Genomic DNA, 25099 nt, shown 5'->3' on the forward strand with positions numbered 1-25099 from the left:
CGTTAGAGCACTTTTTTTTTTTTTTTTTTTTTTGTTACTAGGTGAAAAACAGACCGAGTAACAGACGGCGATTTGCTGCCAATGACCGGCTACTTTTGAGACCTCTGAAAGGTGATTTTTGTTTACGATATGACTAGAGCTACAACTGGAATGTGCTGATTCTGTTAGCATTTGTAATTATTGTACCATTTAGATTTAAAAGAAAAATCTTACAATATTCTTCGAAAGTTTTATTTTACCAAAAAAAAAAAACCCACGTCAGATATCGTTTTAACAATAATAAGGATCACTGTATAAATGATGGCGTGCAGATAGCTGTGTAACCCGACGTCCTTGGAGTTGCTGAGTCATGGAGGGCCGGGAATAGTCTACTATCCAGCCCACGGTTCAGGTCGGATTCCTTTTGAGAGGAAATACTTTGGCTTTTGCCAAAGTCTGTTTCCAAAAGCTGATGTCGGGGGAGGGGGGATTCTTCACACAAAGGTTTTGTTGCTATTTTTAAACTGTTCCTCCGTCTCGGGACTTTTTACGCATCATAACTGTAAATAAACTCTAATTTCTACGTATATCTGTCCTTCGCTTCTTTCTATCAAAGTACTCCGGAAGTACAGCTTGTTTTAGCGTGGTTTTCTTCGGACAACGGTGACACACATCAGACATCTATGTAAACAAAGTTCGCTCGTCCGCCAGGTCTAGGCTAGTGACGATTGCTAACGTAAATGACGTCAGCGCAAGGGAGGAAAAAACTGTCAGGTCACATGACACCACTCCATCTTTTATTTTTCTACCACAGCGTTCAGTCAAGTGCTGTAGGTAAAAGGATCGCTTGTATGCTTTCTGTACAATTTAGACTCTATCTGTGGTTCTCGTCTGGGATCGAGCACATCACTATCAGAGCGCGAATGCTCCGTGCACCGGAGTGGCGTGTAACAGTCCGGAGCTGGTTTCTGTGGGCGAGGATGGGAGAATCGTCCTCTACAAAGCTGATCAGAAGGGCATCGTGCGTGTCATCGGTAGGGACCGTATATTCAATCTTCACATCTCTGCGCACTTTAGTGGGAATCACATCAAAGTAATCCTGCTAATGCCGTACGACTGTGACTATTAGTCGCAGGCTTGCATCGTTGGTTCTGTCCACATCATCCGGCTCAAAATAATGCCGGTTAAATATGTCTTCACGTCACTCGCTTAATCTATTACCTTTTTCATATATGTCCACTTTGAAGAAAACCTTTTATTTCAGTCAGGAAATATTTTAAATTTAGTGGACATGGGCTGTAAGATGATGGTACTATCTAGAGCCAAAAAAAAAGTCTTGGGAAAATTTCTGCGATAAAAGAATAATAGTCCAGTTCAGTCATGTGTAAATTTGCCATGTGCATGCAAAAGTTTGGGCACCCTTGCTGAAAATGTCTGTTACTGTGAATAGTTAAGTGAGCAGAAGACGAACCGATCACCAAAAGGTAAAGACGAGACATTTCTTTTCAGCATTTTCTGCAAGATTTGTGTATTATTTTTGTTTGTACAACTGGAGAGTGAAAAAAGAAAAGGAAGACCATGTGAAAGTTTGAGCGCCCCAATACATTTGAGTTCTCAGGTAACTTTTACCAAGGTTCCAGACCTTAATTAGCTTATTGAGCTGTGGCTTGTTCAAATTCTTCATTAGGAAAGGTCAGATGATGCAGATTTCAAAGCTGTATAAATTCTCTGACTCCTCAAACTTGTCCCTAAAATCAACAGCCATGGGCTCCTCTAAGCATTCTGAATAATAAAATAATTGATGCTCACAAAGCAGGAGAAGGCTACAAGAACGCAGCAAAGTGTTTTCCGGTAGCAGTTTCCTCAGATCGTAACGTTATTAAGAAATGGCAGTTAACAGAAACAGTGGAGATCAAGGTGAGGTCTGGAAGATGAAGAAAACTTTCTGAAAGAGCTGCTCGTTGGATTGCTAGAAAGGCAAATAAAACCCCCTGTTTGACTGCAAAAGACCTTCAGAAAGATTTAGCAGACCCTGGAGTGGTGGTGCACTGTTCTACTATGCAGCGACACCTGAACAAATATGACCTTCATGGGAGAGTCATCAGAAGAAAACCTTTCCTGCATCCTAGCCACAAAATTCAGCGTCTGAAGTTTGCAGATGAACATCTAAATAAGCCTGATGCATTTTGGAAACAAGTCCTGTGGACTGATGAAATCAAAATAGAACTTTTTGGCTACAGTGTGCAAAGGTATGTTTGGAGAAAAAAGGGTGCCAAATTCCAGGAAAAGAACACCTCTCCAACTCTGAAGCATGGGTGTGGATCGATCATGCTTTGGGGTTGTGTTGCAGCCAGTGGCACAGGGCACATTTCATTGGTCGAGGGAAGCATGGATTCAAATAAATACCAGCAAACTCTGGAAGCAAAACATCACACCATCTGTAAAAAAGTTGAAGTTAAAAAGAGGACGGGTCCTACAATAAGACGATGATCCAAAACACACCTCAAAATCTACAATGGAATACCTCAAGAGGCCCAAGCTGAAGGTTTTGCCCTCGCCCTCACAGTCCCCGACCTAAACATCATTGAAAATCTGCGGATAGATCTCAAAAGAGCAGTGCATGCAAGACAGCCCAAGAAATTTGTAGAACTGGAAGCCTTTTGCAAGGACGAGTGTGTGAAAATCCCCCAGGTAAGAACTGAAAGATTATTAGCTGGCTACAAAAAGCGTTTACAAGCTGTGACGCTTGCCAAAGGGGGTGTTACTAGGTACTAACCATGCAGGGTGCCCAAACTTTTGCTTCGGGCCCTTTTTCCTTTTTTTTTTTTTTTTTTGTCATTTTGAAAATGTAAAAGATTAAAATTGTTTTTGCTTAAAATATAAAGGGAATGAGTCATCTTTAACTTTATGCCTTTTGGAGATCATTTCATCTTCAACTTGCTTAACTGTTCACAGTAACAGCAATTTTGACCAGGGGTGCCCAAACTTTTGCATACCACTGTATAATATAGGTGTGTCACAGTATATTTTGCGAGGATACAAATTTGCTAATTTGGCTTGAAGTATAAAATGAATTGTGGTTGTTGTCAGGCTGCGTAATGTGCGTTTTTCCTCACTGTAATTGTGGTGTTTAGACAGCAGACTCTGCAGTAATGTACAATAGTGGGAATGCACGTGACTTCACCTGAAGCGGAAGCAACACAGCTCAAATACCGTGAAAACGCGTGTGAAAGAACTGTTGTGTGGTTGACTGAACTGACAAATAGATTCAACATGAAATCAGAGCTCTCTTTATACAGACTACTGAAAGAGAAAAAGAGAAGCAAATGGAGGGAGTATAAACGTTTTGTTTATTCAGAAAAAGTCTATTTTAATTAAGTAAAAGGAATATTTTAGTGAATAGTTCGTAAATTTTACTCCAACCTTTACAAATGTGGGTAGATAATCTTTCTGAATAATGTTAATTAACGTCATTAGTTATTGGTTATTCAGGAAATGAAACGATAAAAAATCAAATCATGAATGATGTGAATTGTTCCATGGTTAGTATAATACAAGACATAATATTGAACGAAACTTTATTTTTTAAATATTTATTTTTCAAATCTTTACACAGAAAACGCAGACAGCAGCACGATCCATGGTGTGACGTTTCTGCGTACGACCGAGGTACTGACGGTGAACTCCATTGGACAGCTGAAAGTTTGGGACATCAGGCAGCAGGGCAGCGAACCTGCTCAGATCCTCGCGCTGTAAGACTAGCGCTCACACACCAGTGTTGTAGTCGAGTCACTAAACCTTGAGTCCGAGTCCAGTCTCGAGTCCCCAGTGTTCAAGTCCAAGTCGTTTAAAAAAAAATTTGAGTCTGAGAACAAGACTCCAACCGCACCAAAAGCATGTTTTGTTAAAAGTCTTTGTATTGTTATGATCATAAACTCAAAAGAGCTGAATCCAAGGTTATTACATGATTGAAAATTTGAGTTCTGTTTGAAGTATTGCACGTATTGCGGTATAATGTTACCAGATGCACTCCAATAAGTCTTCATAATTCGGGTGACGTACTGAGATGTGATTTATTAAAGCAGGAAGCCACAAGGGGTGGACGTGATGAGATCACTGTTATAATTATAGACCCTTTTCAGTCACGTGACCTTTGTAAACGCGACCGCCATTTTGGACATGTAGTGGACTTTGGCTCGAATCAGTTTGAATGCGAGGAAGGCGACAAACGAAAAACATAAGAAAAAGGAGCGAGATGCAGAAAACACCTTCACTATCCAGCGACGTAAGGCATTTACAGGGCGAGCAGAGGGAGAGGTATTTGCAAAAATTGAGGTTAGCAGGCTTAGAGAACGATGTTTACCTGCTTCCACCAGGATTGTTCACTGACGTACGGAAGTACACGAAGCCCTCGTCTTTACCTGACTTCGGCCCACGTGATCTGTATACCTATGTCGTTAAAAACCCATCGCCATACACATACACGCCAACGTCTGAGGTTCCGGAGCGCGCTCCGGCTTGCTCCAGGAGTGCTGCGTCCGAGGTTCCGGAGTATGCTCCGGCTTTACTGGATTTACTAGTTTACTGTAATTATGATCCGGCAGCTATTTACACCGGATCCAGTGTAAATAGCTGCTGGAGCCAACGTCCGAGAATTAAGCAGCGCGCTCTGGCTTGCTCGCCCTCAAATTAAGCAGCGCGTTCCGGCTTGCTCCCGGAGTGTTCCGGCCGAGGTTCCGGAGCTCGCTCCAGCTTGCTTGCCCTCGAATTAAGCAGCGCGGTCTGGCTTGCTCGCCCTCAAATTAAGCAGCGCGCTCCGGCTTGCTCCGGAGCAAGCCGCTTAATTTGAGGGCGAGCAAGCCGGAGCGAGCTCCGGAACCTCGGCCGGAGCAAGCCGGAGCGCGCTGCTTAATTCTCGGACGTTGGCTCCGGCAGCTATTTACACTGGATCCGGTGTAAATAGCTGCCGGATCATAATTACAGTAAACTAGTAAATACAGTAAAGGAAAAACTTGAGACTGAAAGGTTTTAACAGTCATCCAAATGACTGAACGTAAACATTGCTACAGTAACATACCAGCTACTATGTTGTTGACATTAGCTAGTCAACAATAGCTACTACAGAAGAACAAAGAGGTTACAATGGGTTATTTTAGCCTCTTTGGTTACACACTCGCCGCCACAGAATGTTAACAGCAATGTAATGCCTTTTCTGGCTAATTTTATTCGTCTTACCTCCAACAAAGTGGTCACTGCACAAGCGTTGGTATGCCGAGGGCTGCCAATCTGTTAATGGCCGCTATCCATCTTCTCCGTCGGGATCTGATAAAATGATAACCCTTGCCTTGTTTGTTGATGGTTACTACATCCAGGTGCACAACAATATAGTGGCATGATGGAAGTCTTGCTGAAAATAAACACTTTCTTTGCTGCCGTTCCTCAATGCTGGCTGTGGTAAACTACTGGTAGTACACGTCCAAAATGGCGGCCGCGTTTGTCGTGACGTCACGTGAAAAGGGTCCATACCATTATAATACAGTGCCTTGCAAAAGTATTCATACCCCTTGAACTTTTTACACATTTTTTTTCCACCTTACAACCACGAACTTAAGTTTTTTTTTTTATTGAGATTTTATGTGATAGACCAACACAGAGTAGCACATAATTGTGAAGTGAAACGAAAATGATAAATGGTCTTCAAAATTTTAAACAAAAATCTGAAAAATGTGATGTGCATTAGTATTCAGCCCCCTGTACTCTGATACCTCTAAATACAATCCAGTGCAATCAATTGCCTTCAGAAGTCATCTAATTAGTTAATAGAGTCCTACTGTGTGTAATTTACTCTCAGCATAAATACACTTGTCCTGTGAAGGCCTCAGTGGTTTGTTAAAGAACACTGAAGAACAAACAGCATCATGAAGACCAAAGAACTCACCAGACAGGTCAGGGATAAAGTTCTGGAGAAGTTTAAAGCAGGGTTAGGTTATAAAAAAAATATCCCAAGCTCTCAAGAAGCACTGTTCAATCCATCATTCAAAAATGGCAAAAGTATGGCACAACTGCAAACCTACCAAGACATGGCCGTCCACCTAAACTGACAGAGCGAGCAAGGAGAGCACTGGTCAGAGAAGCAGCCAAGAGGCCCATGATCACTCTGGAGGAGCTGCAGAAATCCACAGCTCAGGTGGGAGAATCTGTGCACAGGACAACTATAAGTCGTACACTCCACAAATCTGGCCTTTTTGGAAGAGTGGCAAGAAGAAAGCCATTGTTGAAAGACAGGCATAAGAAGCCATGTAGGGGACACAGCAAACATGTGGAAGAAGGTGCTTTGGTCAGATGAGACCAAAGTTGAACTTTTTGGCCTAAATGCAAAGTGCTATGTGTGGTGGAAAACTAACACTGCTCATCACCCTGCACACACCACCCCCACTGTGAAACATGGTGGTGGCAGCATCATGCTATGGGGATGCTTTTCTTCAGCAGGGACAGGGAAGCTGGTCAGAGTTGATGGGAAGATGGATGGAGCTAAATACAGGGCAGTCCTGGAAGAAAACCTGTTGGAGGCTGCAAAAGACTTGAGACTGGGAAGGAGATTCACCTTCCAGCAAGACAATGACCCTAAACATACAGCCAGAGCTACAATGGAATGGTTTAGATCAAAGAATATTCATGTGTTAGAATGGCCCAGTCAAAGTCCAGACCTAAATCCCATTGAGCATCTGTGGCAAGACTTGAAAATTGCTGTTCACAGACGCTCTCCATCCAATCTGGCTGAGCTTGAGCTATTTTGCAAAGAAGAATGGGCAAAAATTTCAGTGTCTAGATGTGCAAAGCTGGTAGAGACATACCACAAAAGACTTGCAGCTGTAATTGCAGCAAAAGGTGGCTCTACAAAGTATTGACGCAGGGGGGCTGAATACTAATGCACACCACATTTTTCAGATTTTTATTTGTTTAAAATTTTGAAGACCATTTATCATTTTCGTTTCACTTCACAATTATGTGCTACTCTGTGTTGGTCTATCACATGAAATCTCAATAAAAAAAACTTAAGTTCGTGGTTGTAAGGTGGAAAAATGTGAAAAAGTTCAAGGGGTATGAATACTTTTGCAAGGCACTGTATGTATCTATCTTTTAACGTAAACTATTCTTCCACCATGAAATGCAGTCCATAAACAGTACAGTTTGGTTGCCGAGCAACACAACAGACCGAACAACGGCACAACCAGATTTTACCCCTGAAATTATACATTATTAAAGCGGAAATGGCTCCTTCTGTGTCGTGCGATTATAATTTCTCCAGACGCTGCCCCAGAAACATGACTTCGCAGGCATGTCCGGAAATCTCATTTCATGAAAACAACCGTTATGCTGTTGGTTGAAGAACCTGCAGAGATTTTTGTGCAAAGGATTTGTATTCATTGTGTGTTTTTAGTAACCGTAACCCCTGTTGTCTGTGCAGCACCGGGGACAGGGTTCCCTTGCACTGTGTGGACCGACACCCAAACCAGCAGCATATCGTGGCCACCGGAGGCCAGGACGGCATGCTGTGTATTTGGGACGTGAGGCAAGGCAGCATGCCCTTCTCTCTCATGGAGGCTCATTCTGCTGAAAGTACGTCAGCGATCTGTGCTCGTAATTAATTTGTTTATTCGTGAAGGTAATTCACATTAATGATCCCCACACAGCACTGTGCAAAAGTCTACATGTAAAGAAATGCCATCGACCAAAAATGGCTTAAAAATAACGAAATGAAATGTTTCACCATTAAAAATATACTATAAGAGCAATTCCAGCGTTATGGACGTGACACTTGAACTCAAAATGGCAACAAATGACCCAGTGCATGTTTTATTGTCTCCCAGTATTTAAACAGGTGTTGCATATTTTAAGGCTGTACCATACTGGAGAAGTGATAGAACAAGAACAATTCCCATAGTACATCTAGGGCATGCCAGAAAATGCCAATAAAAGATGCGTTATGGATGTGACAGAAAAAGTATCACTTTTCTTGGGTGACTGTACATTTTTATCAAACTCTGTGAAATTGTAAACCTAATGTCGAAATGGAGATATCCATTTGATAGAGGGGTCCAAGGTGAATATTAAAAAAATCTTTGTTTAAAATATTTTGTATTTCATGCAGAGTTTCGGAAGGAAAAGTCAGCGTTATGGATGTGACGAAATTCCGTTATGGATGTGATGATAAGCAGTAAGCCATAATAAATGAAACAAAGTTAAAGGAAAAGGCAACTTTTGTACAAAATCGCCACAAATAGATAGATAAATATATAAAGTAATCGATCATGGAATTTATAGAGAAAGAACAGACCGCATAACAGTTTCTTTTAACTTTTAATAATATGGGCTTGCGCTGAGCTCAGCGAAGATGCGTTCCGCCATAGTGATCTACTGCGTGACGTCATGCGGCCCACCACTGAAAAGAACTCTTCCGCTACGTTCACACTGCAAGGCTTAATGCTCAATTCCGATTTTTTTGTGAAATCCGATTTTTTTGTGAGGTCGTTCACATTAACAAATATATGCGACTTGTATGTGATCCTCAGTATGAACGAAAAGCGACCTAAAAGTGTTCCGCATGCGCATTGCAGGATACGACGACGTCACACGCAGTGAGCATGGCCAGTGTTTACGGAAGTAAAACCGCCCGGTTGCGGTATGACCCAGCCAATCTAGCTTGAATAGCTGTATCCCCCCAAATGGAAATCAGCTCCCTAACCTCTGCGTCCTTCCATTGAGAAGATTCAGAACCTTCACAGCCCGAAGCGTCCCTCGCATTGATGTCATGCGCAGGGGCGCAGATACGTTTTTTTGAACTGGGAGGGACAAAAAACTGGGTGGGGGGGGCAAAGCTGCCAGCAAACCAACTCCAACCCCGATATGCCTGTCAAACTTGTTGTTAGTAACCATAGCAACCAAGCTCGAGCTCGCAACCTGTGCAGTCTGCGCAGCTCAACCAACCGAATATCAGTCCTTGTTTTATGTGAGTTGTTGCAACTATGTATACACTGCTGTGCACCTCAATAAACCGAATGGTAATTAGTCTTTTGATTTTTCCGTGAGGTTTGCCTTATGCAAAGAAAGACAGCATAGACGTTTTTTCCTCCCTATAAGTGGGGGGGACCGAGCGAGGTGAATTTAAATCTGGGTGGGACGACTCCCACCCTCTATCTGCGCCCGTGATTATGCGCCATGTTGTTGTAACTTTTTTTTGAGAGACCCGCCGCCTACTTCAGCGCAGAATAGTGACGTTTGTGGCTTGTTGATGACGTGTAAGTCGGATGAATGCGACCTGGCGGTTCAGACTGAAGTCGCATATGAAAAGAGCGGATAGGAATCGGAATTAGGACCACATATCCAAACGGCCTGGGTCGGATTTGAAAAAATCGGATCTGTGTCGTTCATATTGTCAATAAAAGATCGGATACAGGTCACATATGGGCGAAAAGATCGGATTTGAGTCACTTCAGCCTGCAGTGTGAACGTAGCCTAAAGTGCTTCATGGTAATAAGGTAAAAAACCAGTACAATCGCTTCTTCAAAGTTTCACCAAATGGTTTTATTTATGCAACTTAAAGCTCATAAGACTTGTATAAGGCGGCACGGTGGTGTAGTGGTTAGCGCTGTCGCCTCACAGCAAGAAGGTCCGGGTTCGAGCCCCGTGGCCGGCGAGGGCCTTTCTGTGCGGAGTTTGCATGTTCTCCCCGTGTCCGCGTGGGTTTCCTCCGGGTGCTCCGGTTTCCCCCACAGTCCAAAGACATGCAGGTTAGGTTAACTGGTGACTCTAAATTGACCGTAGGTGTGAATGTGAGTGTGAATGGTTGTCTGTGTCTATGTGTCAGCCCTGTGATGACCTGGCGACTTGTCCAGGGTGTACCCCGCCTTTCGCCCGTAGTCAGCTGGGATAGGCTCCAGCTTGCCTGCGACCCTGTAGAAGGATAAAGCGACTAGAGATAATGAGATGAGATGAGACTTGTATAACTTTGGTCGAGTAAAAACACGGAGCAAAAACATGGCTGAATCCTGAATGACTCCTATTTGGATTTGTCCTACCAAGCCTACTGCGCATGCGCGAAGCGGCTCGGCTCGGTTTTCCCTTTCGGGCGCTCTCGTTTTCTGTTAGAATTTGGTAAAGAAAAAAAAAAATATATTATTTACCAGCTTACCGGGTCCATGGACATAAATCTGACAGCTGACAAGGTCGGGATATAAACGAATCGAATACAAGCCACCCGCCGGGACTCCTAATCACAGTGATCTGCTTGTAAACACTGTTTTCATGGGCCCAGTGACGTCACAGATCAGAGGGAGGCGCATTAACGAAAGATTCTGATTGGTTTATAGTTGCCCACAATCTCAAAATGGCTGCCTCCTCCAACTTTGGCTCCTCTGTGTCAATTCATGATTTCAAAGTTAAAAATATTTTTTCATGTTCGATATATAATGGAAATAATTAACGGAATTGATTACGTATATGTTTTTCTCCTATTACACACCTGGTTTTGTACAAAAGTTGCCTTTTCCTTTAATATTTGGTCTGAGGCGACCCTTTGCTTTCAAATAAAATGGTCGTCTCCGGTACAATGAGTGCAGTTTTATAAGGAAATGAGCTGTAGGTTTGACTGAGCATCTTGCAGAACCAGCCACAGTTCTTCTGGACACTTTGACTGTCATGCTTGCTGCTTAATTTTGCGCCAAAACCCAGGAGCCGCCTTTTTTTTTTTTAAATCTCAAAACTGGTCTCTTACAGTGTCTTGTTTTGTTGCATTACAAGATGGAATTAAAATGGATTTTTGGAGGGTTGGCACCATTTTGATTTACACAACATGCCTACCACTTTAAAGGTGCAGGACTTTTATGGAAGTGTGGCCAGGGAAAAAAAAACAAAAAACAAAACATTGCTTCAGAAAACACGTTTGGAGTTTGCCCAACAGCATGTGGCAGACTCCCGAAACACATGGAAGAAGATTCTCTGGTCAGATGAGACTAAAATTGATCTTTTTGGCCACCATGGGAACACCATTCCTGCAGTGAAGCATGGTGGTGGCAGCATCATGCTGTGGGGATGGTTTTTTTCATCTGCAGGGACAGGAAAGCTGGTCAGGACTGAAGGAAAGATGGATGGCACTAAATACAGGGCAATTCTGGAGGAAAACCTGTTTGAGTCAGCCAGAGGTTTTGAGACTGGGACGAAGGTTCACGTTCCAGCAGGATGATGACCCTAAACAGACTGCTAAAGCTACACTGGAGTGGTTTAAAGGGAAACATTTAAATGTTTTTGGAATGGCCTAGTCAAAGCCCAGACTGACGATCTGTGGCATAACCTTGAAGATTTGCTGTACACCAATGCAACCCATCTAACTTGAAGGAGTTGGAGCAGTTTTGCCTTGAGGCTGGGCTCGAATTTTTTTTTTCTTACCAGCCAGTCGGACTAGTTACCTTCCAAAGTAACTCGCCAAACAGAAAATCAACTAGCCAAAATTTGTTCATGTATGAATTTTACTTCTGTCAAAAATAACGCAAAAGAGAGTAGTTACCATTGTTCGTGATTAATGTGCATTTATTTCAAGACCCGAGTATTTTGATACTGTTGTTAAATACATAAATGAGAACAACACAGAGCACCATAATATAATATCAACAAATATATTGGAAAACTTGGCAACTTGGTGTACGAGTATTGAAAGCAAATATACTTACTATCATGACTATAGCACCCAAAATATGTCCAACATGCTTTCTGTATTTAACCATTTATGAGAGAGAAAGCATTAGGAGCTTCATATTGACCAGGAATCAACTAGAAAACAATTAATTATTCCATAAAAATCGTATCGCAGCCAAGGCCGACCCTGCTCCCACATTTGCTTAGAAGTCCTTTGTTGTTCCTCCTCTTCAGACCGAGGTCGCTTTGTCCCCGTCTCTGGCGGTTTCTGTACACCTTTCAGAAAATTCCACATCGCGACGTAGCTTTGGCAGATGTAGATGTAAACAACAAAAACCCACATGTTTAAATGGGCGATAATGCGGCCACATCTATTGAATTTGATAACGTGATGTGGCAGCGGGGGCGTGGCCAAGCGTCGGTCTGTGAATGGAGGGCGGAGTCAGGGAAGGTAAGTGGTGGAATCATTGCACCTGATGGGGATTAACCTGCGTTTGTGTGTCTTCCCCAGTGACCGCACCCTTTAAAAGGAGAGGAGAGCAGAGAAAGGGAGCTCGCTCTCCCCAACCAGAACACGTGTGTGCGTGTGCGGCTGGGAAGTGATAAAAGGCTGAAAAGCTAGCAATAAATAGTTCATTGAGAACTCAGTTCTGGCCTGCCGTGCTTCTGTGCTCCACCCACCTGGTCCAATACTACACGTGATTACCGCGATATTCAACGAGATGCGTTATATGCATGTGCAGTAGTGAAAAAACCGACAGCCTGACTCGTACACGATATGATTCGGAATTCTTCGGTAGTTTCCGTCCTGCCGATAAACACATCAATTAACACAGACACGGCACGCGCTTAATATGTGGCGGCTTTAGTTGACGGTGTGTCTGAATCTTTGCTTCATATACATTTTTTTTTTTTTATTTTCAACTAGCCAGCCGGGCTGCCTCGTGACATGAATTACCCACCAAATGACGACAAATTAAGTTGCCTCAGGCGACCGGACCACCGCGAATTTCTAGCCTTGCTTGAGGAATGGGCAAAAATCCCAGTGGCTAGATGTGCTAAGCTAATAGAGACATACCCCAAGAGACTTGCAGCAAAAAGTGGCTCTACAAAGTATTGACTTTGGGGTGTGTGAAATACCTATGCACTCTCCAGATTTCTGTCCCCCCCCCCCCCCCCCATCTTAATTATTGTTTGTTTCAAAATAAAACGACAATGTGCACCTTTTAAAGTTGTTGGCATGTTGTGTAAATCAAATGGCGCTCGCCCTCCAAAAATCCATTTTAATTCCAGCTTTTAATGCAACAGGACAAACATCAAGGGGGATGAATACTTTTACAATACACTATGTAATATGCTGCTCAGATACAAACTTTTTCTTTCTGTAGCGTTTAATTTTGTGCTGGAAAACGAACGTTTGGAACTCTAAAATGTTTTTGCACTGACTCGATAATGTAGACGTCATAAAATAGAAATCTATAACAAGTTTGTATGACTTTTGCACAGTACTGTATGTCAGTGTCGTAAGTGTTGGAGATGTACTATGTTTATAGGCAGTGACGCTGGAACTCAGCACTGATCGATGTTGCGTTCTTTTTCTCTCTAGTGTGGGAGGTGCATTTTCACCCGACAAACCCAGACCACTTGTTTACCTGCTCGGAAGACGGCTCTTTGCTGCACTGGGAGACATCCTCGGGGTCCGATGCCCCCTTGTTCCTGCAGGGTAAGAGGAATCTTCAGCAGGTCGGACATGTAACCGTGGGAGCGCTGTATAAAGCCACTCTAAACCTTAACATGTGTTTTACTCTTAAATCTTTACTCGGCCATCTGTTATTGCGTCATTAAGTATCGAAGAATCCACCAAGTTCTACTATGCTAGTGTTTAACAGGGGAAGGAAGTGACCGCTTGAATGTTTGGGGTGCATATACTTCCAGTTTATATCTCCACTTCACATTTACAGTCAAGCCGGAAAGTGTGCACGCCTGTTTCACCGTCTCCACATTTTATTACATTGCAGACTTGTTCTACGATAGGTTGAGTTCATTTTTTTTTTTTGTCACAAAATTCTACATAAAATAGCCCATAATGACAAAGTGAAAGCAGGTTTTTAGAAAAGATGCAATTTTATTTTACTGACAAAAATAGGTTATGTAGGGGTTACGTATCTGTACACACCCTTAGCCTAATACTTGGTTGATGCACCTTTGGCAGCAATTACAGCTTCAAGGCATCTTGGGAAAGAGGCTACAAGCTTGGCACACTTGTTTCTGGACACTTTTTTTGCCTATTCCTCGTGGCATATCCTTGCAAGCTCTGTCAGGTTGGATGGGGAACATCGGTACACAGCCATTTTCAGCTCCTTCCACAGATGCTCAATTGGATTCAGGTCTGGGCTCTGGCTGGGCCACTCAAGGACGTTCACAGAATTTCTCTGAAGCCACTCCTTTGTTCTCTTGGCTGTGTGCTTCGGGTCGTTGTCATGTTGGAAGGTAAACCTTCACCCCAGTCTGAAGTCCAGAGCACTCTGGAGCAGGTTTTCTTCAAGGATCTCAGTGTACTTAGCTGCATTCATCTTTCCCTCTATCAGGACTAGTCACCCCGTTCCCGCTGCTGAAAAACTTCCCCACATCATGATGCTGCCACCGCCATGCTTCACTGTAGGGATGGCATTAGCCAGGTGATGAGCGGTGCCTGGTTTCCTCCACATGTGACACTTGGTATTCAGGCCAAAATGTTCAATTTTGGTTTCATCAGACCAGAGAATCTTGTTTCTCATGGTTTGAGAGTCCTCTAGGTGCATTTTGGCAAACTCCAAGCAGGCGGTCATGTGCCTTTTACTAAGGGAGTGGCTTCTGTCTGGCCACTCTACCATAAAGGCCTGATTTGTGGAGTGCTGCCTGGATGGTTGATCTTCTGAAAGGTTCTCCCATCTCCACAAGGATACGCTAGAGCTCTATCAGAGTGACCCTCGGGCTCCTGCTCACCTCCCTGGCCAAGGCCCGTCTTCCCTGATTGCTCAGTTTGGCCGGGCGGCCAGGTCGAGGAAGATTCTTGGTGGTTCCAAACGTCTTCCGTTTACGAATGATGATGGCCACTGTGCTCTTTGGGACCTGTAAAGCTGCAGCAATTTTTCTGTACCCTTCTCCAGATCTATGCTTTGACACACTCCTGGTTCTGAGGTGTGCAGATAATTCCTTTGACCCCATGGCTTAGAGTTTGCTCTGACATGCACTGCCAACTGTGGGACCTTATATAGGCAGGTGTTGGCAATCCCCGATCATGTCCAATCAATTGAATTTACCACAAGTGGACTCCAGTTAAGTTGTAGAAACATCTCAAGCATTATCAGTGGAAACAAAATGCACCTCAGCTCACTTTTGGGTGTCATATCAAAGGGTGTGCACACTTGTGTACATGTATTTTACATTTTGATTTTTAATAAATTGGCTTAAATGTCTAAAAACCTGCTTTCACTTTGTCATTATGGGCTATTTTGTGACAAAAAATGAACTCTGTCTATTGTAGAAGTCTGTAATGTAATAAAACACGGAGGTGAAAGGGGTGTGCAGACTTTCCGGCTTGGTTGTATGCACCTAGCATCATTTGGCTTTGCACTTGTCTTGTTGAAACGTCCATCTTCTCCCCAGATTTAGTTTCTTGGTAGATGAGATTAGAAGGGAATTTAATATTTCCTAGTACTGCTTACGGTTCATGATGCTCCCACCACCGTGCTTCACTGTGGGTTCTTAGGCTCATACGCACAATACTTCTATCTCTAAATGTCACAAGCCGAATTATCGCCGAAGAGGTTGGTTTTCATTTCCTCTCACCGGTATGTTGCTTCAAAAGAATTCTGATTTCTCAAAATGCTTTTAGATGCCTTTTTTTGGTAAGCGGAGTTTTGCATGAGGTGTAGCAACAGAGTGTAAAGTCATCTGTGCTTGGTTCCATTGTTTCTGTCAAAGGTACTGACTGCAAAGTCACCTAAAATCCCTCCACGGTGTCTCGCAAGAACAATATCATGTGGACAAGGTGTGATCATTTTGACATCCTGAGGGTTGCTTTTCTCCATTTTGGGACTGCTTTCCTCCCTCTTGAGGTAAACAGTACAGCCCTACGCAAACAACCAAACATGAGGAGCTTTAACTAATTAGCATAACTATGAAACTGCGTCACACTAAGATGGTGATGCGTGGAAAACATCGGGACTCTGCATCGACCTCGGAGAGTTTTGAGTCGCAGGGATGTAATTTGTGGTTAACATCCGCGAATAGAGCCACGAAACAAAAGACAAATGTATCTTTTCTCAGTTACTGATGTTTCTTTCTCTGTGAGATCAAAACATTAGGTGTATAACTCCACGGTAGCGAGTATGGAGTTAGAGCCCATGCATTTTAACACGAAGATAGTTAATCACTAGCTAGAATGATTTAGTGATCGAATTACGTCGTCTAATCTTGCTCCATCTTACAGTTGCACTCACTGGGCAGGCTTTCCTTTTCTTTTCCACTGGTGGGAGAGCGGAGTCTACCATGTTTGCTCACGCCAACTTGTTTTGGTTAAAAGTAGGTCAAACGCGCCCCACTGTGGTCACGTGATTTTTCTTGCTCACTTGCTTCGGCGATCTCCGTAATTGTAAACTGCAACATGCTGCTTTTTTTTTTTAAATAAAATCTCGGCAAAACATTCACACACAGGATACACAACGTGTGCAGCAGCAAAACATCTCGAACCTCCAGTAGAAATGGAACATTTTTGCCTAGAATTCAGCTTTGCAGTCAGCTACCTTTTTTTTATTTAAAAAATTTTTTTAGAACATGCTGTCCCTCGGGGGTGGCACAGTGGTGTAGTGGTTGGCGCTGTCGCCTCACAGCAAGAAGGTCCGGGTTCGAGCCCCGTGGCCGGCGAGGGCCTTTCTGTGCGGAGTTTGCATGTTCTCCCCGTGTCCATGTGGGTTTCCTCCGGGTGCTCCGGTTTCCCCCACAGTCCAAAGACATGCAGGTTAGGTTAACTGGTGACTCTAAATTGAGTGTAGGTGTGAATGTGAGTGTGAATGGTTGTCTGTGTCTATGGGTCAGCCCTGTGATGACTTGGCGACTTGTCCAGGTTGTACCCCGCCTTTCGCCCGTAGTCAGCTGGGATAGGCTCCAGCTTGCCTGCGACCCTGTAGAACAGGATAATCAGTTCACATTGCTACCAACGTCTGCCTTTTTTTGTTTTTTTCTTCTTCTCTGATATTGGTTTGCTTTTTCTGTCGGCCAGGAACAGCACGCAACAGTAGCATGATGTCACGCAGCGCCACAGCTCCTGCAGGCGGAAACCAGTCCCTCATCAACGCCTGGCTCAGTGGAGACTCCAGCAAAGGCAAGCTGGAGACTACGCACATGCTCCCCAGCCAGACGCTCTCCGTCAACAGTCTGGACGTGCTTGGACAGTGTTTAGTGTGCGGGACTGACGGCGAGGCGGTTTATGTCCACAGACGGGTTCCTGTGTGATGTGATGTGATGTTTGTTCTGATTTGTGTAATGCACTTGAATTTAAAATAAATAAATAATAATAAAAAAAAATCATTAGTTTGTTGCTTGTTGTTTTTGTACGTGTGAAATAATAGCTAGTGTTGGAAGTCTTTTTTTTTTTTTTTTTTTTGTGGAACGCAAGGTCCTGAGGAGGATGCTGATTTACCTCAGAAGCTCAAACCGCTAAGCATTCTGGGAATTCGAGTAAAGTGCGCCTACATCCGGGTATTCTCCTCCTCCTCCTCCTCTCACACTGACAGACACCGGCGGAGCTCCAAGGCGACAGTGTCAATACAAAAAAAAACGCTAATTAGCTAAAAATAATAATATATAACCGGTTAATTTTTCTCCAGTTTAATTTTTATTATTCCTGGAAAGGATATCCGCTTTAGAAATGTTTTTCCCAAACGAAATGGATATTCTTTAGTCGAGGGTAAGTGTCTTAGCAGTTCTTTTTGCACCACAAGCTTCGAGGTTTCAAGCTAAGCTAAGTTAGCCTAGCTTGTGTTAATGCTTTGCTAGCTAGCTAGGCCCGACGCGTTGATATTAGCAACATATTTTTTTTTTCTTCTTTTTAACCTTTACGTCGCTAATAAACTCTGGGAAGAAATTTCTAATGTAGATAAACGAGTTTTCGGGTTTTTTTTTTAAAATAATAAATTAACTTTACTTCAGACTAGTAGCTAGCTCTGTTGCTAAAGCACTAGCCGGGAGAAGAGCAGGCCCTGTGTGAGAGAGAAGTCAGTCATGGTTAACATTTTTAATAAAGCACACCATGGGTCCTGCTGAAACATAACATAATGAAATGTATATTTTTATGAGCGAGAAAGATGGTTATTTTCTTTACTGACTTGGTTAACTCGCTAATTTGATCTGAGGAATGTGGAGGAAACCTTTCAACTCGCTATTTCTAGTTATTACTGAGTTATAACTGCATTCCAAGCCCTTGTATAAGATTAGATAGGTTGGGAAACTGGGTATCCAATTGGGTTTGATTTTGTTGCTTTTGAGTTCATCTATAACCATATACTTTCTTCACCTTCTTCTGCAGGTGACTCAGGTTGTTCATAACACCCGACCACTGGGACCCGTCTGGCAGCCCGCTCTGTTCACCTCTTTGGCTGGTGTGGTACATGTGTTTTTCATGAAGAGAGCAGAGAGACCCGAAGGATACCGGCAAATGCGGCCCAAGACGTTCCCGGCGAGCAATTACAGTGGCAACAGTCAGCAGATGATGTTGCACGAGATCCGGGAGAGCCTGCGCAACATCTCGCTGTCCCGACCCTCGGATGCTGTCAAGGTGGAGACCCAAGGGCAGCAAGGGCGCAGCAGCAACCACAAGAACCCCTACCACAAAGCTCTACAGGAGATCCGGGAGTCACTCTTGCCCTTCGCCAACGAACCCACCCCTGCCGGTCATGCCCCTGAGGTCAACGTTCAGATGCTGCAGGAGCTGCTGGCTGCAGGGTTTGAAGAGGTATAATATGGAACAGTGTTGTGTGTGTATGTTTTTGTTTGTTTTTTGTGCATGTGTGATTATATGTACATACATACATACACGTTGGCCAGGGATAAAGTTCCCTCGTCAGGTGATCGTTCGACATTCTTTAAGCTATGACAGCACTGGTATGTGGACGGACAAGTTTTAGCTGCAGTACAGGGCTCAGAGAATCTGTGCTTGTTTGCTTCAACACCGCGTCCTCCTGATTCCCTTCCTCATTCTTTCTGTTTCGTGATGCATTCCACCCCCCACACTTGATTTTAAGAAAATATTATTTAAGTATCTTATTAAAATACACAGTATTTTTGTACAGTAAAGGCTGTGTACAACTTTTGTGTTGGTATAAAAAAAAAAAAACCCAAACAGTATTTCAACACAGACTGCTGAATGTGTATGGTATTTTAATACCATGTTGAATGCTGATGTGATGCCGCAGGTTACATACACTATTCTCAGTGAATAAATTTGTATCTTGTCGCAGATATTTTTAACTGAAAATGTGATCAAAAATGGATAAGCAGTCTGAATATTTCTGTGTGAAGAAAATACTCTACTCCTATAAACAACGCTCTAGACCAATATCAAAATGTGTGTATATTTAGACATCGGACAACATATCAGTGGAGGATTTCCCGTACCGTTATATACGCATGGGCACATTTTAAGGTTCGGGGGGGAAATCAAACAGGTGTGCAGGCACTAGGACCTTGCGGAAAGAGCGTCTGCTCAAAAACAGGAGAGCATGCAGGCACTAGGACCATGCAGAAACATCCACCACTCAAGCTGTCGGTTTTCTGTCCACCACTTCTCTCTCTCCTCGTGCGCTCAAAAATGATTCAATCCGAACAATACTTAGCAAGGCCAAAAAAAAAAAAAGAGTGTTTCCGGTTACCCAACCGACCCTAAACTTTTTTTTTTTCGTTTTTTTCCCAGTCGCGACTTTTACATATAACCCAACCGCGTGAACCGGAAGTTTTTGTCACTCACTGGGAAAATCAGGGCTTTCCACAAGCGCCGACTACACAATTAAGTCCAGCCGGCTACTTTAATGACTATTATTTTTGTAGCCCACAGGCTCTAAATATTAATTTTCGATTTTAATAAAATTAAATGTTTATCTAATGGGCTGACAATAATGTCAAACTGAACCGCACTCATTTAAGTTGTGATTCGTGCTGTTTGTACCGATAATAACCACAAATTCCCCGCCGACTTCGTTGATCAGGGGAGAGTAACTCATCCGCAGCCCCGACATGCGGTGTGCGCGCGCGCACTCGGCGGAGGCAGTAGTGTGTCGGAGGGAACAGAAGCAGAGATGACGCTTATTTTGTCTTTCACCTAGAGATATGATTCAAACTTTAAAACGGAGACAAAATTCTCCTGTGTGGATCTGGCATTCAACTTTTTTGCTAGGGTCTATACTTTTTGATCAGTCACAGATCAAACACCATGAGCAAATCTGGAGAAATTCCGGCTTTATAATGGGTGTCTATTGCGTTACACACCAGCGGAGCTCAGGAGTTTAGAGTGTAGGCAGCTTGAAAAAAAAAGCTCTAACTTTCTCATTTAAACTGTTTTCTCAGCCACAATTTTCACTCTACACACACAACTTTCTCAAAAGTTGTAGTCACACATTGTGTGAATCAAGACAAGTGTCTCCCTGAGTGATAGGATTTACAGTTTTTGAATGAGAAGACTGAAAGTGAGGAGAGGACAGCCGCGCTCTCCCATAGACTCCCATTATAAACGTGGCAGCGCTTTTACTGCAAAATCAGAAAAGTCGCTTGTTTTTAACTCGCTCTAGTGTCCACAATTTTTACACTAGGGACAAAAAAAATTACATTTATGTGTTCATGGGAGTCTTGTAGCACTCAATGTGAAAGAATTTTGTGAATGGCTCCTTTCGTTTCCGTGTAAATCAGCGTTGTTCGAGGAGAGGGAACTCTGAGAAAAAGCGCTCTTTGCTTGTTATATTGTGTCTTTTCCCTGCACCGTTACCAAGGCGACGAGCTGCACTCAGGGAGCAGAGAGGGGAGGGGCTGCTCTCTCTCTCTCATGGTGTATTGAGCTGTTATATTTACAGAAAAATTCATGTTAAAAGGTGTCTCATGCTGCATCAGATGGTGGTAACTCAGGTGACCTGCAAAGGAATTCATTATATTTTGTTAAATTATTCCTGTCTAAATATAGGTTATGGCAGCCATCTTGAAAAAAAAATTCAAAAAAAAAATACTTGCCTACCGACCCTAGTTTTGAAATCTACATAACCGGAAACACACTTTTTTTTTTTTTGGCCCAATGTCAGACCCCCCTCCCAAGCTGGAAAAGATGGCGGGTATATATGAGGCACAAAAAAAAACCAAGTCATATTTCTCAAGCCACCACACACATTCTCGTAAATATAGAATACCTATATTAAAAAAAAGTACATTTGTACAGGAACTAAAGCAAGCACAGAACTCCAGTGGTGCTTGAAAGTTTGTGAACCCTTTAGAATTTGTATGTAATATTGGATCATTTTCCTCAATAAATAAAGGACCCAGATATAATTATTTTTGTCTCATTTGTTTAACTGGGTTCTCTTTATCTACTTTTAGGACTTGTGTGAAAACCTGATGATGTTTTAGGTCATATTTATGCAGAAATGTAGAAAGTTCTAAAGGGTTCACAAACTTTCAAGCACCACTGTATGAAGTGGCTCAGTTCCATGTAAAACCACATACCTGGCAACTAGGCAATCGTTCGAAATGTAACTTATCCACTTACACCTCTTGCATGTGATTTGGACCACAAGACGCAAACACGCAAGTATCTAACGCTGCCTGAGAGCGAGCCTGATCAGGATCTGGAGAAGCTTTTGCTAGATAGTCTGACCTCCCAAATGCAGACCTGTTTATAAGCTTGTGTGTGTGTGTGTAGGAGATGGTGATCTGGGCTCTGAAGCAGACCAACAGTCGCAGCTTGGGGGCAGCTGTGGAGTACATCAGTAAGATGAGCTACCAGGACCCGGGGCGAGACCAGATGGGAGCTGCAGTCGCACGCACTACTAATACAGCTATCAAAGCTGGTGATCGAACTGGTGCGTACAGGTCACATGTCCAGTGTTGAGCCAATTCACGCCACTCATTATAGACACGCAGTGTGTTCTCTTTGGGCTGGGCTGTTTTTATAGCTACTGATAAATACTGAACATCGTAAGTGTCTGATTAGTCTAGTGTGCGATTATTTATCCATGTAAGCTGTTGGCTCTAAGCTTCACTTGCTTGTTGCCTGCTACATGCGACTCTTAAACTAAGAGGGGCAATTTTGAAAATTTCATCTTTTCTGGCGAATTCCGGAGCTGCAGTTGAGTCTTAAAAAGAAATGAAAGGGAGCATTTTTTAAACTGAGCATTAACAACACAGTCCAAGTATAAATACAGAGAGCTCACAATGCTCTTTTTTTTTTTATTTTTTTATATTTATTCCCCCCCGGAACATGTTGGACACCAATCCAGTAAAAACATATGGGTTGTTTTACAATCAGGGTACGCAAGCTAAAAATCACATATAACACTTATTATCTTCAATATCAAAAGGCTTGACTAAATAAACTTGGTTGTTTATTGTAGCCCTGTGATAGCTCTATTTACCATGCAAAAAAAATGTGGTGATAACGTTATTTTTGGTGAATGTATGGCAATATATGTCATATTTTAGCAAAATTACTCGTGTCATTTAGAAAAAGTGCTTTTTTTGACCACAGGTAGCTCCAAAAGGGATGCACTTAAATCATTCTTTATACCATAAAACAAATATTTGGTTCCACATCATTGGAAACATAGTTAAGTTTTAATGTTGAATGCCAGTAAGTTTTCAGACTATTTTGATCAAATTCGTATGTAATTGTGTCAAAAAAAAAGTCCTCTCTGAGACAGCTAACTTTTCAATATAAAATAACATATCTAAAATGATTATTTTCATGGGCGGCACGGTGGTGTAGTGGTTAGCGCTGTCGCCTCACAGCAAGAAGGTCCTGGGTTCGAGCCCCGGGGCCGGCGAGGGCCTTTCTGTGTGGAGTTTGCATGTTCTCCCCGTGTCTGCGTGGGTTTCCTCCGGGTGCTCCGGTTTCCCCCACAGTCCAAAGACATGCAGGTTAGGTTAACTGGTGACTCTAAATTGACCGTAGGTGTGAATGTGAGTGTGAATGGTTGTCTGTGTCTATGTGTCAGCCCTGTGATGACCTGGCGACTTGTCCAGGGTGTACCCCGCCTTTCGCCCGTAGTCAGCTGGGATAGGCTCCAGCTTGCCTGCGACCCTGTACAAGGATAAAGCGGCTAGAGATAATGAGATGAGATGAGATTATTTTCATCCTAAAATGTGGTCAAGATATTGGGACATAAATATTAGAGACAACTAACACAAAGCTTACAGCCTTATATTTAAAAGCACTATGGAAGTAGTGGATTCTGAATTGTCAAAAAAAGTCCTCTCTGAGAATCACTTCATTTGTTTCTCCCATCTTATAGCAGATTACACAAAACTACCATACACACAAGCGTCAAAAAATGACCTGAAATCTGTTCTTTAACTTGTCCTTCACTTAAAAACTGGTACAAGAACCAGTTTGAATCAATTTGAATTTTGGACCCCTGTGACACAAACTTTGTACCCTGATTGTAAAACAACCCATATTGAAATAAAAATAGATAGATAGGTAGATAAATAAACATGTATTTATACATGTATAAAAGAAAATTCATATATAAATAGGCTCGCCAACACTAATGCTGTGCACGAAACAAGACATGGTTCACATGGATTCAATCACAATTGCATATAGATGCAAGATGGCCACGAAGTGGGCACAGTTTTAAGTTGACCTAAATGCCTCAGTACTGGATCCCAGACAGAAAAGAATTTGTCCCTGGACCCCCTAAGGGTATATTTTTATTTTCTCTAACTCAGTGGTTCTCAACCGGGGGGGCGCGCCCCCCTGGTGGGGCGCGGAGGTACTCCAGGGGGGTCGCGAGTAGGCTTCATGTATGGAGGAAAAAAAAAATCTGGGGCTAACAGGCTATAGTAGCTAAGCAGATGCAACACATTTACCCATGTCAAAATGCAGGACATTGGACTATTACATACAAATCAATACTATTATAAAATCTATCATCAATCTATCATAAAATCTTGTGTGTAGGTTATTTTAAGCCCGTGACGCGAACATGACGCAACATCACGTGAGTGAGTCTGTATACCGTGGCCACCGTGTGAGTGCTTGCCACACACACACTAGTCTGGTTTCTTGCCGAGTTAACTCGTGCCGACTCTCGCTAGTCTACTATCATCAATCCATCGATACAGCGCAAAACCCAAACAGTCTTTTTAAAGACTACTACCCCACACTGTATTTTTGCTTTCCCCATTTCAGCTCTACCCAAATAATTTGTTGTTTTTGTTGTTTTCTTACTGTTAGTCTACTATGGATAATGCTACTACTGCTGCTACTGCTGCTACTACTACTACTACTACTAATGATAATAATAATCTAGCCCAGGGCTATCTATCTATCTATCGGTCGATATAAGGTGCTGTAGGTCGGGTGGCGTCACTGCGGGTGAGTGTGTTTGGGGGGGGATGGGGGCGGGGCGAGAAGAGGGGCCCCCAACTGCAATGAACCAGCTTTGGTGGGGCCCAGGTTGCAAAAGGTTGAGAACCCCTTCTCTAACTGTATGAATTGTGTTACATCGTTAAACCACAAAGACGCTTCGGGTGGGTTTTTTGATTTCCAGTGTAGTAATATTCTTCTGCGTGCAAGCAGCGTCATAAAAGCAATCATGTTTTTATAACTTTTCCTTAATGTTGCATATCTCCTGTCTGTGGTACCAAATATGGCCATAGCTGCGTTGGGTTGAAGATCAATACTCGAAGCTTCTGACAGCGTTTTAAAGATGGTAGACCAATAGGTTGCCAGGGCTGGACATGACCAAAACCATGTGTGTTAAATCAGCAGGAGTGTTTCAACACCTGTCACAGCTTGCGTCTGCGTTAAAGGAACAGTCCACCGTACTTCCATAATGAAATATGCTCTTATGAGTTGAGACGAGCTGCTCCGTACCTGTCCGAGCTTTGCGCGACCTCCCAGTCAGTCAGACGCAGTTAGACGCGCTGTCACTCCTGTTAGCAATGCAGCTAGGCTCAGCATGGCCAATGGTATTTTTTGGGGCTGTAGTTAGATGCGACCAAACTCTTCCGCGTTTTTCCTGTTTACATAGGTTTATATGACCAGTGATATGAAACAAGTTCAGTTACACAAATTGAAACGTGGCGATTTTCTATGCTATGGAAAGTCCGCACTATAACGACAGGCGTACTAACACCTTCTGCGCGCTTCGGCAGCGCATTGATACGGAGCTCAGATACGCCTGTCATT

The 25099-nt window shown here is 43.0% G+C and overlaps 2 protein-coding genes across 2 annotated transcripts in view; both read left to right on the plus strand.

Annotated features, from left to right (window-relative positions):
* The window catches only part of nup43 (nucleoporin 43), a 42281-nt gene extending 25040 nt beyond the window's left edge, over positions 1-17241 (plus strand). The window contains exons 4-8 of the mRNA XM_060913968.1: positions 851-1013; positions 3596-3731; positions 7448-7599; positions 13277-13393; positions 16934-17241. Coding sequence (XP_060769951.1) covers positions 851-1013; positions 3596-3731; positions 7448-7599; positions 13277-13393; positions 16934-17166 — 801 coding nt within the window. The 3' untranslated portion in view covers positions 17167-17241. The remainder of the gene's footprint in view (positions 1-850; positions 1014-3595; positions 3732-7447; positions 7600-13276; positions 13394-16933) is intronic.
* Positions 17242-17441: 200 nt separating this feature from the next.
* The window catches only part of lats1 (large tumor suppressor kinase 1), a 42386-nt gene continuing 34728 nt past the window's right edge, over positions 17442-25099 (plus strand). Inside the window, exons 1-3 of the mRNA XM_060913970.1 lie at positions 17442-17620; positions 18239-18664; positions 21608-21767. Of these exons, the coding sequence (XP_060769953.1) occupies positions 18332-18664; positions 21608-21767 (493 nt within the window). The 5' untranslated portion in view covers positions 17442-17620; positions 18239-18331. The remainder of the gene's footprint in view (positions 17621-18238; positions 18665-21607; positions 21768-25099) is intronic.

Source organism: Neoarius graeffei, chromosome 2, assembly GCF_027579695.1.
Source record: "Neoarius graeffei isolate fNeoGra1 chromosome 2, fNeoGra1.pri, whole genome shotgun sequence".
In the NCBI taxonomy this organism is placed as follows: domain Eukaryota; kingdom Metazoa; phylum Chordata; class Actinopteri; order Siluriformes; family Ariidae; genus Neoarius; species Neoarius graeffei.